Genomic DNA, 16,058 nt, shown 5'->3' on the forward strand with positions numbered 1-16,058 from the left:
CTTCCAGGTTAGATATTGCATTTCACAGGAATGCATGGGTTCGAAAGGGGGACCCATGAGTCTTGTTAAGACGATGTTAAGGTTCCATGAAGGAACTGGTGGTGTTCTTGGTGGTATAATTCTTTTTAGCCCTTCCATGAATGCTTTAATAACTGGTATTCTAAATAGAGACGATGAATGAGTAGTTTGTAGGTAAGCAGATATAGCTGCGAGGTGTATTTTTATAGATGAAAAAGCGAGATTCGCTTTTTGCAAATGTAGTAAGTATCCTACTATGTCTTTAGTAGAGGCATGTACTGGTTGTATTTGATTGGCATGGCAGTAGTAAACAAATCTTTTCCACTTAGATGCATAGCAGTGTCTAGTGGAAGGTTTTCTAGCTTGTTTTATGACCTCCATGCATTCTTGTGTGAGGTCCAAGTGTCCAAATTCTAGGATTTCAGGAGCCAAATTGCCAGATTCAATGATGCTGGGTTTGGATGTCTGATCTGTTGTTTGTGTTGTGTTAACAGATCTGGCCTGTTGGGTAGTTTGACATGCGGTACTAGTGAAAGGTCTAGTAGAGTTGTATACCAAGGTTGTCTTGCCCATGTGGGTGCTATCAGTATGAGTTTGAGTTGGTTTTGACTCAACTTGTTTACTAGATATGGAAGGAGAGGGAGAGGGGGAAAAGCGTACGCAAATATCCCTGACCAATTCATCCATAGAGCATTGCCTTGTGATTCGCGGTGTGGGTACCTGGATGCGAAGTTTTGGCATTTTGAGTTTTCTCTTGTTGCGAACAAATCTATCTGGGGTGTTCCCCAAATTTGAAAGTACTTGTTCAGAACTTGGGGGTGAATTTCCCATTCGTGGACTTGTTGGTGGTCTCGCGAAAGGTTGTCTGCTAGTTGGTTTTGTATTCCTGGAATAAATTGTGCTATTAGGCGAATGTTGTTGTGAATCGCCCACTGCCAAATTTTTTGTGTTAGGAGGCACAATTGTGTTGAGTGTGTTCCTCCTTGTTTGTTTAGATAATACATTGTTGTCATGTTGTCTGTTTTGACAAGAATGTATTTGTGTGTTATTATGGGTTGGAAGGCTTTTAACGCTAGAAATACTGCCAACAGTTCTAGGTAATTGATATGAAGTTTTGTTTCGTGTATATCCCATTGTCCTTGAATGCTGTGGTGATTGAGGTGTGCTCCCCACCCTGTCATGGAAGCATCTGTTGTTATAACGTATTGAGGCACTGGGTCCTGAAATGTCCGCCCTTTGTTTAAATTTTTGCTGTTCCACCATAGAAGCGAGAGGTATGTTTGGCGGTCTACCAACACCAGATTTTGAAGTTGACCCTGTGCCTGTGACCATTGTGATGCTAGACACTGTTGTAAGGGTCGCATGTGTAGTCTTGCGTTTGGGACAATGGCTATGCATGATGACATCATGCCTAGAAGTTTTAGCACAAGTTTTGCTTGTATCTTTTGGTTTGGAAACATAGCACTTATTAGCTTGTGGAATGCTTGCACTCTTTGTGGACTTGGAGTGGCAATTCCTTTTGATGTGTTGATGGTTGCTCCTAGATATTGTTGTGTTTGACACGGTTCTAGGTGTGATTTTGTGTAGTTGATGGAAAACCCCAGTTTGTGAAGGGTTTGTATGACAAAGGTGGTGTCGTTTGCGCATTTTTTTACTGTGTTGGTTTTGATTAGCCAGTCGTCTAGGTAAGGGAACACATGTATCTGTTGTCTCCTGATGTGTGCTGCTACTACTGATAGACATTTTGTGAACACTCTTGGTGCAGTTGTTATTCCGAATGGCAACACCTTGAATTGGTAATGTATTCCTTTGAATACGAACCGTAGGTACTTTCTGTGAGAAGGGTGTATTGGTATATGAAAGTACGCATCCTTTAGGTCTAATGTGGTCATGTAATCTTGCTGTTTGAGCAGTGGAATGATGTCTTGTAGTGTGACCATGTGAAAATGGTCCGATATGATGTAGGTATTTAGTGTCCTGAGATCTAATATTGGTCTTAATGTTTCGTCTCTTTTTGGAATTAGAAAGTACAGGGAGTAAACTCCTGTGTTTTTTTGTTGTACTGGTACTAATTCTATTGCATCCTTTTGCAGTAGTGCTTGAACTTCTAGTCCTAAAAGTTCTAAATGATGTTGTGACATTTTGCGTGTTTTGGGGGGGATGTTTGGTGGGAAGTTGTGGAATTCTATGCAATAGCCATGTTGGATTATTGCTAATACCCAATTGTCTGTTGTAATCTGTTGCCAAGCTTGGTAGAATTGGCTTAGTCTTCCCCCCACTGGTGTTGAGTGAAGGGGTTGCGTGACTTGAAAGTCACTGTTTAGGTGGAGGTGTTTTTGGAGTCTGGAATCTTCCCCTACTCCTTGGGAATTGACCCCCCCGATAACCCCTGAAACCACCCCTTTGGAAGGAACCCTGATATGGTGTGGTTCTTGATTGTTGGCTGGTGGTGTCTGTGGGTTGGCCACGAAACCCCCCTCTAAATGGAGTTTTTCTGAAAGAGCCTCTGCTCTGCGGGGAGTAGAGTGCGCCCATGGCTTTGGCCGTGTCTGTGTCCTTTTTAAGTTTTTCAATGGCTGTATCCACTTCCGAGCCAAACAGTTGTTTCTCGTTGAAGGGCATATTAAGGACAGCCTGCTGGATTTCAGGTTTGAAGCCTGAAGTGCGTAGCCAAGCGTGTCTCCTTATGGTGACAGCAGTGTTGACTGTTCTTGCTGCAGTATCGGCTGCGTCTAGTGAAGAGCGGATTTGATTGTTTGAGATCGTTTGTCCCTCTTCCACTATTTGCTGCGCCCTTTTTTGGTATTCCTGGGGAAGATGGTCTACGAGAAGTTGCATCTCGTCCCAGTGTGCGCGGTCATATCTGGCCAGCAGCGCTTGTGAATTTGCGATGCGCCACTGGTTGGCTGCCTGTGACGCCACTCTTTTCCCTGCCGCGTCAAATTTTCTGCTTTCTTTGTCCGGAGGTGGGGCGTCGCCAGATGTATGTGAATTTGCTCTTTTGCGAGCTGCCCCTACTACCACAGAGTCGGGTGGTAACTGTGAAGTAATAAACACTGGGTCTGTGGGTGGTGGTTTGTATTTCTTATCCACCCTTGGGGTGATGGCTCTTGATTTTACGGGCTCCTCAAAAATTTGTTTTGCGTGCCGTAACATCCCTGGTAGCATTGGGAGACATTGATATTGGCTATGTGTAGCCGAGAGGGTGTTAAATAAGAAATCATCCTCTATAGGATCGGAATGCAGTTGGACATTGTGGAAGTCTGCAGCCCTAGCCACCAGTTGCGAGTATGAGGTACTGTCCTCTGGCGGTGACGGCTTTGTGGGGTATGACTCGGGATCATTGTCCGGCACTGGGGTGTCATACAGGTCCCAAGCGTCTTGATCCTGATCGTCATGACTTATGGTAGTTTGCGCTGGTGAGTGCATTTGTGGCGGTGTTTGTGCCGGCGATGCCTGTGGAGGAGAGGGCGGAGGCGTGACTTTTTTAACCACTTTGGCTTGTGGTTGTGTGTCATCCTTTGGAAGTCCGATCTTTCTTTTCCTCATGATTGGGGGAAGGGTTGATATCTTCCCTGTATCTTGCTGGATGCACAGTCTCTTTTGTGTGTAGTCCGATTCTACACTTTGGAGCTCTTGTCCAAATTTGTGCATTTGGCCACTTAGTCCTTGTTCCTCTGAGTAGGATGAAGGTGTGGTATTTTTCGGCGCCGAGAGAGAATGTTTTTTCGGTTTCGGCACCGACAGAATTTTTGTTCCTTTCGGCACGGATTCTCGGTGCCGATGTCTTTCGGTGCCGGTATCTTGTTTTTGTCTCTCGGAGCCGCTTTCTCGGCTCCGAGGTTGCTCCATGGCGGTCCCTCGACCGGAGTCGGGTGTCTTCGCTATGGGCGTGCCCTTTTTCGGCCCCTTCGACGGGTCGCCTGATTTATGGGTCGAGCCATGGCCTGTTGGCAGTGGCGTCCCCTGGGCTTTTGGTTTGTCGATGGATTTACTTTTCGACGTCTTACTCACAGTTTGTTGCTGTTGTTCGACGTCGGAGTCTCCGGATTCTGATTCCGGAACCGAGAATGTTTCCTCTTCGTCGTCGAAACGTTGTTTTGTCGACGTGGACGCCATTTGGTGACGCCTGGCTCTTCGGTCCCGGAGTGTTTTTCTGGACCGGAAGGCTCGACAGGCTTCACAGGTATCCTCCTTGTGCTCGGGGGACAAGCACAAGTTACAGACCAAGTGCTGATCTGTATAAGGATACTTACTGTGACATTTTGGGCAGAAACGAAACGGGGTCCGTTCCATCGGCTTCGATGTCGCACGCGGTCGGGCCGACCAGGCCCCGATGGGGGATCGAAACTGCCCCAAAGTCTTCCGATGATCGGTGTCGATGTACCTAACTATCCCGATACCGAACGGAACAATACCGACGCTTTCTTCCGAGATTCTGACTAACTTTCCGAACCGAAACACGGAGCGAAAAGGAATACGTCCGAACCCGACAGCGGAAAAAAAACAATCTAAGATGGAGTCGACGCCCATGCGCAATGGAGCCAAAGAGGGAGGAGTCCTTCGGTCCCGTGACCAAAAAGACTTCTTCGAAGAAAAACAACTTGTAATACTCCGAGCCCAACACCAGGCAGCGGACTGTGCCAAACATGTGTATCTGCAGCAACATATGCCATCGAACACCTCGTATCGGACTTACCAGGGTCCACGCCACCTCTTCTGGACTACCGCCACGGATACGACGTAATTATATCGACTGATTTCCTAAAATACGGACTTCCACAAGACACCTTCTCATACAGGTACCTCTCATATATACTCCAGGAAAGTAACGCTTATACATACAGCTTTGTTAGCCTTGATAAAGTCACATTCGTGACAGTCATGGAGAGCAAGTTGTTGACCATTATTGCAAGATTCTTTGCATAAGTGGTTGGATGATGTGCGAGTCCGATTACAACTCATATTTTGTCTGTGTTGAGCTTGAGACAGTTGGTCGTCATCCATATGGCAACTTCAGACAGGTGGAGAAGTTGGTCTTGGTGTTCATTGTGGGCACAGCTAGTGCTGGTGAGTGAGGCCATGTAGGCATTGAACAGAATTAGACTGAGCGATGATCCTTCTGGAACACTACAGATGAGATTAGAGGAGGCCAAGGTGAAGGGAGTCATGCTGAATGAGGGTGGTCTGTTAGGAAGGAGCAGGTCCAGAAGAGAGAAAGCCCTCAAATACAGAATTTGTGGAGGCGCTGGATGAAGACTGAGATTGGGAGCCTGAGTAAAAAGCAGTGGATAGGTCCAGCAGGATAAAGGCAGTGGTCCCTTCTGTCCATGATCAGTCAGATGTCATCAATGGCAATATGAGGACAGTCTCAGAACTGTGGGTGGACCTGAATCAATGTTTGAAAAATCTTTTAACAACTTTTTAAAGGAGAATATTGTTTAGATGGTTTTTGGTTGTGTGGGGTTAGCAGTGTTCTGTGCAAAGTTGCTAACTAGTTTGTGCAAATTTATCTGAAAGTAAAACTGAGTGTGATCTTGGAAGAGCTTTGTGGTATTCAGGTGTGTGTGTCCAATGCTTTTTTGCTTTTCGCACATCTTGCACATTTGGGATGAGATATAGCAGGACTGAGAGCTCCCAGAATAAAATGTTTTTGTATATGCATCCCAACCCAGCTCGGTGTTTTATGATGCAACCCATGTGTTATGTTTATGCAGTTTTGCTCGTATGGTTCTAGAGTCTATGTTGGTGTGTGATTATGCTGTTCATTTTGAAGTGTTTTGTCAACAATATGGCTTTCGTGAGGTGTTTAAGTGGTTCTGGCATTTGTGTGCTTTGTACGTATGACCAAATGTAGGTGATATTCGAACAAATGCATATAAGGTTATTGTTAGGTATTAGATAACATTTTAAACAGTCACAGGTAGAACATGAAAACAAACACAAGTTGTCACCATAAGAAGGAGGTAGAGGTCTACAAACAATGGGTGTCAGTCTCTGCCAGCAAGAAAACATTCCTGCAGAGCAGTGGCACCCTCCCCGGTAATGGGGATGAGACCCTAGCTACGGATTACACATGATAGGAAACCATGATGGAGTTTGTTAAGTTCGGTTCCGATAGGGAGAGCCAAGTGTGGTGTCAGTGGGGTGGGCGACATGTAAAAGATGAAAGCAGATAATGACTTATTCCGTTTTTTTTGTGAATGGGAAACTTCAAGAGGTTAGGCTTTTACAAGAGTTGGAAGCCTGAGGTTTTGTTGAAAGATTACTTGATAACAGTAATTTGTGAATCCTGGTTCAAAGCTCAAATTCCATGAAATACCCAAATTTATACTTTGAAAGTCATGGAAGGGTCAGGCACAGAGGAGCTGCGTGATTGGGATAGTGCAATAGAGCAATACTATCAGGATAAAGAAGCCAGCTCTATTGAGACAGAGGCAATAGGCCCAAATCCCTGACTGAAAGCAAACAACTAGAACCATGTGCAGCTTCCTCTGATACAAGGCTGTGACCCAGACACCATGACCACACCTGCCCTTCCAACATCACCACACCTGCCCAGATCCGTAAGACCCCAACCAACAGAATGTGAGCAGCTGGGGACACAAAAGAAGCTCTGACAGAGCAAGCATCAAGGCGACATGAATGCAGGGAATGGTGCAGTGGAGCAGTGCATGAGAAGGCAAGCAGGTACGCTGGAAAAAGATGCTTCCCAGAGGGAAGTAATGATAACCTGTAATATTAATAATGATAAATTGCAAGTTTGGTGTGTGGCTGAAATTTGGTGTCTGGTTCCTGTGCGACCTTATGTCCCTTTAAATGAAGCTGCAAAAAATTCACGTGTTTGTATATCCGAGTCTCAAGTGTGTTTTGTAAAGCTAATGATAAGGAAGGATACCCTGATTATACAGGAGGAAGTACAGGTAGACTAAAAGACTGCATGAGGTCTTGTGAAAGGAACAGTATATCTAGTGGCCATCTTTGTGAATAAATCATCTTGCCCAATCATTCCTTTTTTTAACGCTCTTTCCCCACCCTCATGGCTTGTGACCAAATTCCACCTGCATTTCCACCAGAATGTTAAACCAATGAAGGAGCATGCGGAAGCAAAATTAAAGGGTGGTTCAATTAATTCGAATCATATCCACTGAAAATGTGGTGTGGTCTGCAGGCAATCCTGGGAATGTACATTCATCACGCCACCCTCCTACGGTCCTCAACGTGAGCATCAACAAACTGTGAAAAAGCAGCATCTGACATTTACCGCACCCTGATATAACAGAAGGGTGCTGCACAATGATTAAAAAAACAAAAAAGTATCATATCACCAAGTAGCAATGACCTTCTGAGTAGAGTTGGGCTGCTGGCATGCCGTTTACATGCATGAAATATTTATCTTTTCCTAGTGAAGCCTCAAGTATGCCACCAACCAGCGTAAGGGTGACGAAGAACGTATCAGAGGTAAGGAGATGAGCAGTGAACACAATGGAAATTGGTAAAATCTCAGTAGGGAAATGGACCACTCTGTCCACTTTATTATGAGAAGTGAATGGTATATAGTTACCACTACACAAGCGGTGTTTACAGTGTAGAAAGGGACCCTTCCCTGCCACCCTCTTTAGGCACGATGGCACAGGGCAGTTTGTAAGGCCATTGCTTTGGGCTCTATGGCAGTCTACGATTTCCTGGGCAGTAACCTGCATTTACCACTGGTGCCCAAGGGCCTCAATACCACTGCAGTCTGATTAAATGGCCAATGTGTTGCACTCGAACACTTGACTCTCCCTAGGCAACTAGGACAGGCAGGCAAGGTTTACTCTAGGATGTGGCAGGGTTAGACACTCAGATGCAGTTGCATACAGTAAATAACATTCAAATTGTTCAATGTCCAGTCAGTGTTCTAAATTCAAAAAAGTTACAGGCATGTGAATCGAACATTTAAAACTAGGCTGTACAAAGAAAGTTAGAAAGTGCTCAAGTCTTGGTGAAAGAAATATGTCCAGAATATTTCTATAGCTCCAGCAGATTATGAATTCATGTTGCATAACAGTGGCATGTAGCCAATTTTATAATAGGGAAGTGCAGACGGGTCAAACCAGGGGTATCTATGGAACTCATTGGGTTTGTTTGTTGCAAGAACTTTTGACCGTATGATGTAGGTTTGTGCATAGGTTAACAATGCTTTAATGCTGATCCAACATTCAATGAAAGGCTTGCAATTCCCAAAAATGTAAGAGCTGTTCACCAGGGACAATTAACCAGTTGTTAGGACAGGCATTAGATATCCTTAATTTCAGGATCTTTTAGCCAGACCTCTTCCTTCATTGGTCAGTTGTTGTCTCACTCAGGATGGTGCAACGGCTCAGCCCAATAAAGGCTTTGGCTAACTTCACTGTGAATGATGGCTTTCTTCTCTTTCCTAAGGGGCATATCTACACACATTTTTGTCTATATTGCCAAAGACTAGTATGGCAATGTGTGCATTTTGAAATTAAAAAATTGTGGGTTCTCGTAGCCAGTGTTTTTTTTTTCTTTTCTTTTTTTATAATATATATTGGCAAGTGCCGGGTACTGTTCCAACAATTACATTTTATGATAACCATGACAAAAAAACAAGCATTAACAAAGAAAAAAGACTAGCAACTAGTGCTAGACCTTTTAGATTTGCCAATGATGCTTTGACCAATAAAAGCAGCAAACTAAAAAAATAGCTAACCCAAATAAAAACAGTCTGTACGATTACCCAAGACTGACAAGATTTACAACGTACCTGGAGATTTAGATCTGGACCGATGGCGTCGATCTCTGGACCTGCTACGGTGGCGCCGTGGGCTTTTACTACGATGTCGTTCTCGACGAGGTGATGGGCTGTTAGAAATATGAAACGTAACCACAGAAACCAAAATTAAACCAAAAACCTGTTTCCATATTTACATTAAAAAGAACTGTGCATTACAACAGAGTTATTTGTAACTATTTTTCCACAAAATTAAGTGTGTTGACTGAAAGAAATTATAATTATTGTATGAAGTTTGTCTATTTCAGAAGGTTTGCAGAACACATTGCTTTTTAAGATTTTCACGTCAACAGACTGGAATATTCACATCATGCACCTGAAGAACACCTATTACTTCAATGTCCCCATGTTCCCACAACACAATATTTCTGGTGCGTAGCCTTTCTGAAGAATATTTTTCAGTTCAATAGAAACACAACTATATTTCCAAATCTTTTCAGTATCATGCATGTGCCTCTAAGGGCTGTAAAAGTTGAAAGAAAAAGACAACAGTGATGAAGAAAGGAAAAAACAACCTCTGAGTTTTTTTGTAGATTCTTAAACCCCATTATGCCCATCCTAATCTCTCGACCCCAGCCGAAGTAAAGATACAATCTGAGCCGAAAGAGCACTACCAGCGTATACGTTAGCCTCCAGTACCTTTAGAGGTGTAATCCATTTGGCAACAGGGTGGAATGTACCACGTCCATGGACATATGACTAGCCAGGGAATGTGGCAAAGCAGTTCCCAGTTTTTTTCATCAGGAAGTCCAAAAAGGTTCTTCACATGGCTATAAGGAAAACCTCTTCAATGATTGCAGGAGTTTACCTTTTAACACTGTGATTATACAATGTGATCTCTGGTACTAAGTGGAGCTTTCAGCTGCTCCTCTTTCATGCAGAACGTTGTAATGGTTACCTTTTGCGCAAGATTATTTTCCGAGACAAAATTTGGTCTTTAAACAACTGATGGTCTAATGCTTTATTTAAGAGCACTGGGAATGTCATCCCAGAAAAAGAAAACCTCAGAGAATGTCAAATACAGATTATTTAATTTGCACTATGTGTCTTCAAAAGCTCATCTAGGATACATAGAAACATCTTCTTACAAAGTACTGCTCTTATGTGCTCTTGTATTGAGATGATCTAGTTTGTCTTTCTACAAATGCTTTCTGGAGCTCGTAGTTTGTTGGGTTTCTGATGCCATGCAATCGTGGAGTTCCATAATATTCTAGTTTCTAATTAAGAGTTTTAATTTATAACAGTTCACCATCCAATGCCTTCTATGTAGTGCTTAATTTGAGCTGGTGGTTTTCCGTGCTCAGCACCGGCACTTAATTGACACAAGCAAGTATGAGAGCTGTCACATTGTGGTGGTGTTTCTGTAATTTGAAGAGGAGGAGAACAACAGTTGTTTATTAATTCTATATACATTAAAACAACTAATACTGACCTCCCAAGCCATTCTTATACAGGGAGTGCAGAATTATTAGGCAAGTTGTATTTTTGAGGATTAATTTTATTATTGAACAACAACCATGTTCTCAATGAACCCAAAAAACTCATTAATATCAAAGCTGAATATTTTTGGAAGTAGTTTTTAGTTTGTTTTTAGTTTTAGCTATGTTAGGGGGATATCTGTGTGTGCAGGTGACTATTACTGTGCATAATTATTAGGCAACTCAACAAAAAAATATATATACCCATTTCAATTATTTATTATTACCAGTGAAACCAATATAACATCTCAACATTCACAAATATACATTTCTGACATTCAAAAACAAAACAAAAAAAAATCAGTGACCAATATAGCCACCTTTCTTTGCAAGGACACTCAAAAGCCTGCCATCCATGGATTCTGTCAGTGTTTTGATCTGTTCACCATCAACATTGCGTGCAGCAGCAACCACAGCCTCCCAGACACTGTTCAGAGAGGTGTACTGTTTTCCCTCCTTGTAAATCTCACATTTGATGATGGACCACAGGTTCTCAATGGGGTTCAGATCAGGTGAACAAGGAGGCCATGTCATTAGATTTCCTTCTTTTATACCCTTTCTTGCCAGCCACGCTGTGGAGTACTTGGACGCGTGTGATGGAGCATTGTCCTGCATGAAAATCATGTTTTTCTTGAAGGATGCAGACTTCTTCCTGTACCACTGCTTGAAGAAGGTGTCTTCCAGGAACTGGCAGTAGGACTGGGAGTTGAGCTTGACTCCATCCTCAACCCGAAAAGGCCCCACAAGCTCATCTTTGATGATACCAGCCCAAACCAGTACTCCACCTCCACCTTGCTGGCGTCTGAGTCGGACTGGAGCTCTCTGCCCTTTACCAATCCAGCCACGGGCCCATCCATCTGGCCCATCAAGACTCACTCTCATTTCATCAGTCCATAAAACCTTAGAAAAATCAGTCTTGAGATATTTCTTGGCCCAGTCTTGATGTTTCAGCTTGTGTGTCTTGTTCAGTGGTGGTCGTCTTTCAGCCTTTCTTACCTTGGCCATGTCTCTGAGTATTGCACACCTTGTGCTTTTGGGCACTCCAGTGATGTTGCAGCTCTGAAATATGGCCAAACAGGTGGCAAGTGGCATTGTGGCAGCTGCACGCTTGACTTTTCTCAGTTCATGGGCAGTTATTTTGCGCCTTGGTTTTTCCACACGCTTCTTGCGACCCTGTTGACTATTTTGAATGAAACGCTTGATTGTTCGATGATCACGCTTCAGAAGCTTTGCAATTTTAAGAGTGCTGCATCCCTCTGCAAGATATCTCACTATTTTTGACTTTTCTGAGCCTGTCAAGTCCTTCTTTTGACCCATTTTGCCAAAGGAAAGGAAGTTGCCTAATAATTATGCACACCTGATATAGGGTGTTGATGTCATTAGACCACACCCCTTCTCATTACAGAGATGCACATCACCTAATATGCTTAATTGGTAGTAGGCTTTCAAGCCTATACAGCTTGGAGTAAGACAACATGCATAAAGAGGATGATGTGGTCAAAATACTCATTTGCCTAATAATTCTGCACTCCCTGTAGATTTGGGGGCCTCGAAAAGACTGAATAGTCACACTTGTAGCTGTGTGATGGTTAGTAGTTATAGTTATGTAGGTTGTGTCACTGGCAATGCTGGCAAAGGTAATGGGTGATGCAAGCTGCAGGGCTCTGGTACTTTGTAAATTATTATTATTATTTTTTTTTACAAATTAAGCACTGTTTATAAGGTTAAGGCACAGCCTATATGTCTCAAACTGTTTTGGGGAATTACTTATTTGGACCCTTATTAAACACATCTCCAATGATTTTGCTCCCGACTTCTGTCTATTTTAAAACCTCTGGGGAGAGAGGCTGGGGTCAGATTCAGAGTGAAGTGGTATTGGATTCATGATTCACCTTCCTCTATTCCCTATAGATGTTCTATATTTGTAAGAGTTTGTGACACCTGAAAGGCATGAATTTTGTTGTCCTTCCCCCTGTTGAGGCATCAGGCTCTAAACAACTCTATCATCATAAAGCTGGTCTTTGCGTCTTCATATTCTTTTAGATTGGGACCATTTGAAAAGCTATTCTGGGATTACCTGCACTTTAATAAAGATCTAAAATAAGAAATACTGCTAATAGTCTCCCATTTCTTGGGAAAGTAGAGTCATTTTCTTGGTACTCTGGCTTTCTTGCCTCCTAAAATAAATAATTAGTGATTGACCTGGTAACAGTTATAAAATGTATGTTAATCTGTGGTTTGGTTTAATCTATAGAGTTTATTATGCATAACCATGAAATATATAGATCCACCACTGGGGCAGGGGTGCTGAAGCAACAGACGCTTTGGAGTCCAGATCTTAGCTCAAAAAGTAAGACTCTGCCACCATCTTAGGTTAGAACATTGCTTGAAACGGGCCCCACGAGTAGCTTCAAACTATTATACTTAATGGCAATGCATTTTATCTGTCAAAATTAACTGTGTGCACACAGGAAAGGGATGAGTCTTTCTGGCCACATGCTTACCAGGAAAGAAGAACATGTTACTTACCGTCTGTAACGCATTATCTGGTAGAGACTATATCGAGCTGAAAATTCCTTACCTTTGAATTTCCCAGACATCAGACTGTACCTGGAACATTTTTGCATAAGCAGTACCCTTTCGTACTGTCGGGAGGCTTTGTTTGGTTTTACGCGTCTGTAGGAAGTTGGCTCTGTATGTGCTATTTCAAAGTAAGGAATAGCATGCACATTTCAAAGTAAGGAATAGCATGCACAGAGTCCAAGGGTTCCCCTTAGAGGTAAGATAGTGGCAAAAAGAGATAATACTAATGCTCTATTTTGTGGTAGTGTGGTCGAGCAGTACGCTTATCCAAGGAGTAATGTTAAGCATTTGTTGTACATACACACAGGCAATAAATGAGGAACACACACTCAGAGACAAATCCAGCCAATAGGTTTTGTTATAGAAAAATATCTTTTCTTAGTTTATTTTAAGAACCACAGGTTCAAATTCTACATGTAATATCTCATTTGAAAGGTATTGCAGGTAAGTACTTTAGGAACTTTGAATAATTACATTAGCATGTATACTTTTTACATAAAACACAATAAGCTGTTTTAAAAGTGGACACTTAGTGCAATTTTCACAGTTCCTGGGGGAGGTAAAGTATTGTTAGGTTTCACAGGTAAGTAAGTCACTTACAGGTTTCAGTTTTTGGTCCAAGGTAGCCCACCGTTGGGGGTTCAGAGCAACCCCAAAGTTACCACACCAGCAGCTCAGGGCCGGTCAGGTGCAGAGGTCAAAGAGGTGCCCAAAACACATAGGCTTCAATGGAGAGAAGGGGGTGCCCCGGTTCCAGTCTGCCAGCAGTTAAGTACCCGCGTCTTCGGAGGGCAGACCAGGGGGGTTTTGTAGGGCACCGGGGGGGACACAAGTCAGCACAAAAAGTACACCCTCAGCAGCGCGGGGGCGGCCGGGTGCAGTGTGCAAACACGCGTCGGGTTTTCAATGGTTTTCAATGAGAGATCAAGGGATCTCTTCAGCGTTGCAGGCAGGCAAGGGGGGGGCTCCTCGGGGTAGCCACCACCTGGGCAAGGGAGAGGGCCTCCTGGGGGTCACTCCTGCACAGGAGTTCCGTTCCTTTAGGTGCTGGGGGCTGCGGGTGCAGGGTCTTTTCCAGCCGTCGGGAAATGGAGTTCAGGCAGTCGCGGTCAGGGGGAGCCTCGGGATTCCCTCTGCAGGCGTCGCTGTGGGGGCTCAGGGGGGACAACTTTGGTTACTCACGGTCTCAGAGTCGCCGGAGGGTCCTCCCTGAGGTGTTGGTTCTCCACCAGTCGAGTCGGGGTCGCCGGGTGCAGTGTTGCAAGTCTCACGCTTCTTGCGGGGAGTTGCAGGGGTCTTTAAATCTGCTCTTTGAAACAAAGTTGCAGTTCTTTTGGAGCAGTGCCGCTGTCCTCGGGAGTTTCTTGTCTTTCTTGAAGCAGGGCAGTCCTCAGAGGATTCAGAGGTCGCTGGTCCCTTGGAAAGCATCGCTGGAGTAGGTTTCTTTGGAAGGCAGGAGACAGGCCGGTAAGTCTGGGGCCAAAGCAGTTGGTGTCTTCTGTTCTTCCTCTGCAGGGGTTTTTCAGCTCAGCAGTCTTCTTCTTCTTGTAGTTTCAGGAATCTAAATTCTTAGGTTCAGGGGAGCCCTTAAATACTAAATTTAAGGGCGTGTTTAGGTCTGGGGGGTTAGTAGCCAATGGCTACTAGCCCTGAGGGTGGGTACACCCTCTTTGTGCCTCCTCCCAAGGGGAGGGGGTCACATTCTTATCCCTATTGGGGGAATCCTCCATCTGCAAGATGGAGGATTTCTAAAAGTTAGAGTCACCTCAGCTCAGGACACCTTAGGGGCTGTCCTGACTGGCCAGTGACTCCTCCTTGTTTTTCTCATTATCTCTCCTGGACTTGCTGCCAAAAGTGGGGGCTGTGTCCAGGGGGCGGGCTTCTCCACTAGCTGGAGTGCCCTGGGGCATTGTAACACGAAGCTTGAGCCTTTGAAGCTCACTGCTAGGTGTTACAGTTCCTGCAGGGGGGAGGTGTGAAGCACCTCCACCCAGAGCAGGCTTTGTTTCTGTCCTCAGAGAGCACAAAGGCTCTCACCGCATGGGGTCAGAAACTCGTCTCTCAGCAGCAGGCTGGCACAGACTAGTCAGTCCTGCACTGAACAATTGGGTAAAATACAGGGGGTATCTCTAAGATGCCCTCTGTGTGCATTTTTTAATAAATCCAACACTGGCATCAGTGTGGGTTTATTATTCTGAGAAGTTTGATACTAAACTTCCCAGTATTCAGTGTAGCCATTATGGAGCTGTGGAGTTCGTTTTTGACAGACTCCCAGCCCATATACTCTTATGGCTACCCTGCACTTACAATGTCTAAGGTTTTGCTTAGACACTGTAGGGGCATAGTGCTCATGCACATATGCCCTCACCTGTGGTATAGTGCACCCTGCCTTAGGGCTGTAAGGCCTACTAGAGGGGTGACTTACCTATGCCACAGGCAGTGGGAGGTTGGCATGGCACCCTGAGGGGAGTGCCATGTCGACGTAGTCATTTTCTCCCCACCAGCACACACAAGCTGGCAAGCAGTGTGTCTGTGCTGAGTGAGGGGTCCCTAGGGTGGCATAAGACATGCTGCAGCCCTTAGAGACCTTCCCTGGCATCAGTGCCCTTGGTACCAGGGGTACCAGTTACAAGGGACTTACCTGGGTGCCAGGGTTGTGCCAATTGTGGAGACAATGGTACATTTTAGGTGAAAGAACACTGGTGCTGGGGCCTGGTTAGCAGGGTCCCAGCACACTTCTCAGTCAAGTCAGCATCAGTATCAGGCAAAAAGTGGGGGGTAACTGCAACAGGGAGCCATTTCTTTACACAAGCCCCCCCCCAGCCCACAGGCCAGGAGACTCAGCCAAAGCTGGGAGATTCTTCCTAGTCTGTCAGGCGAGGAAGAGTAGAGGAAATAGGCTGGTTTGTTGCAGGGCCTACTCTGCCTTACATCCTCCTGTTCAGGTCATTCCCTCTGGGGAACTGACCCACTTCCACAGTGATAGGGCCTAATCTGAATTGCCTCTTGTCTGTATCTTTAATGTCTCCACCCATTCTCTCTATTTTGGGGTTAGAGGTATCCACCTCTGCTAATCTTATCTTAGCCAGGGTCACCCCTAGCTTACCCAAAGAGGTTACCCAGAGCTGGAGTAACCCCACCATGACCAACAGGGTCAGGGGGCCTAACTTGCTATTTGGCAT

At 44.5% G+C, this 16,058-nt stretch overlaps 1 protein-coding gene across 1 annotated transcript in view; it reads right to left on the reverse strand.

Moving 5' to 3' along the window:
• Positions 1-16,058, reverse strand: part of PRPF38A (pre-mRNA processing factor 38A) — a 94,460-nt gene that overhangs the window by 6,215 nt on the left and 72,187 nt on the right. The window contains exon 8 of the mRNA XM_069232669.1: positions 8,789-8,886. Within this exon, the coding sequence (XP_069088770.1) occupies positions 8,789-8,886 (98 nt within the window). The remainder of the gene's footprint in view (positions 1-8,788; positions 8,887-16,058) is intronic.

This window comes from Pleurodeles waltl, chromosome 4_2 (genome assembly GCF_031143425.1).
Source record: "Pleurodeles waltl isolate 20211129_DDA chromosome 4_2, aPleWal1.hap1.20221129, whole genome shotgun sequence".
Taxonomy (NCBI): domain Eukaryota; kingdom Metazoa; phylum Chordata; class Amphibia; order Caudata; family Salamandridae; genus Pleurodeles; species Pleurodeles waltl.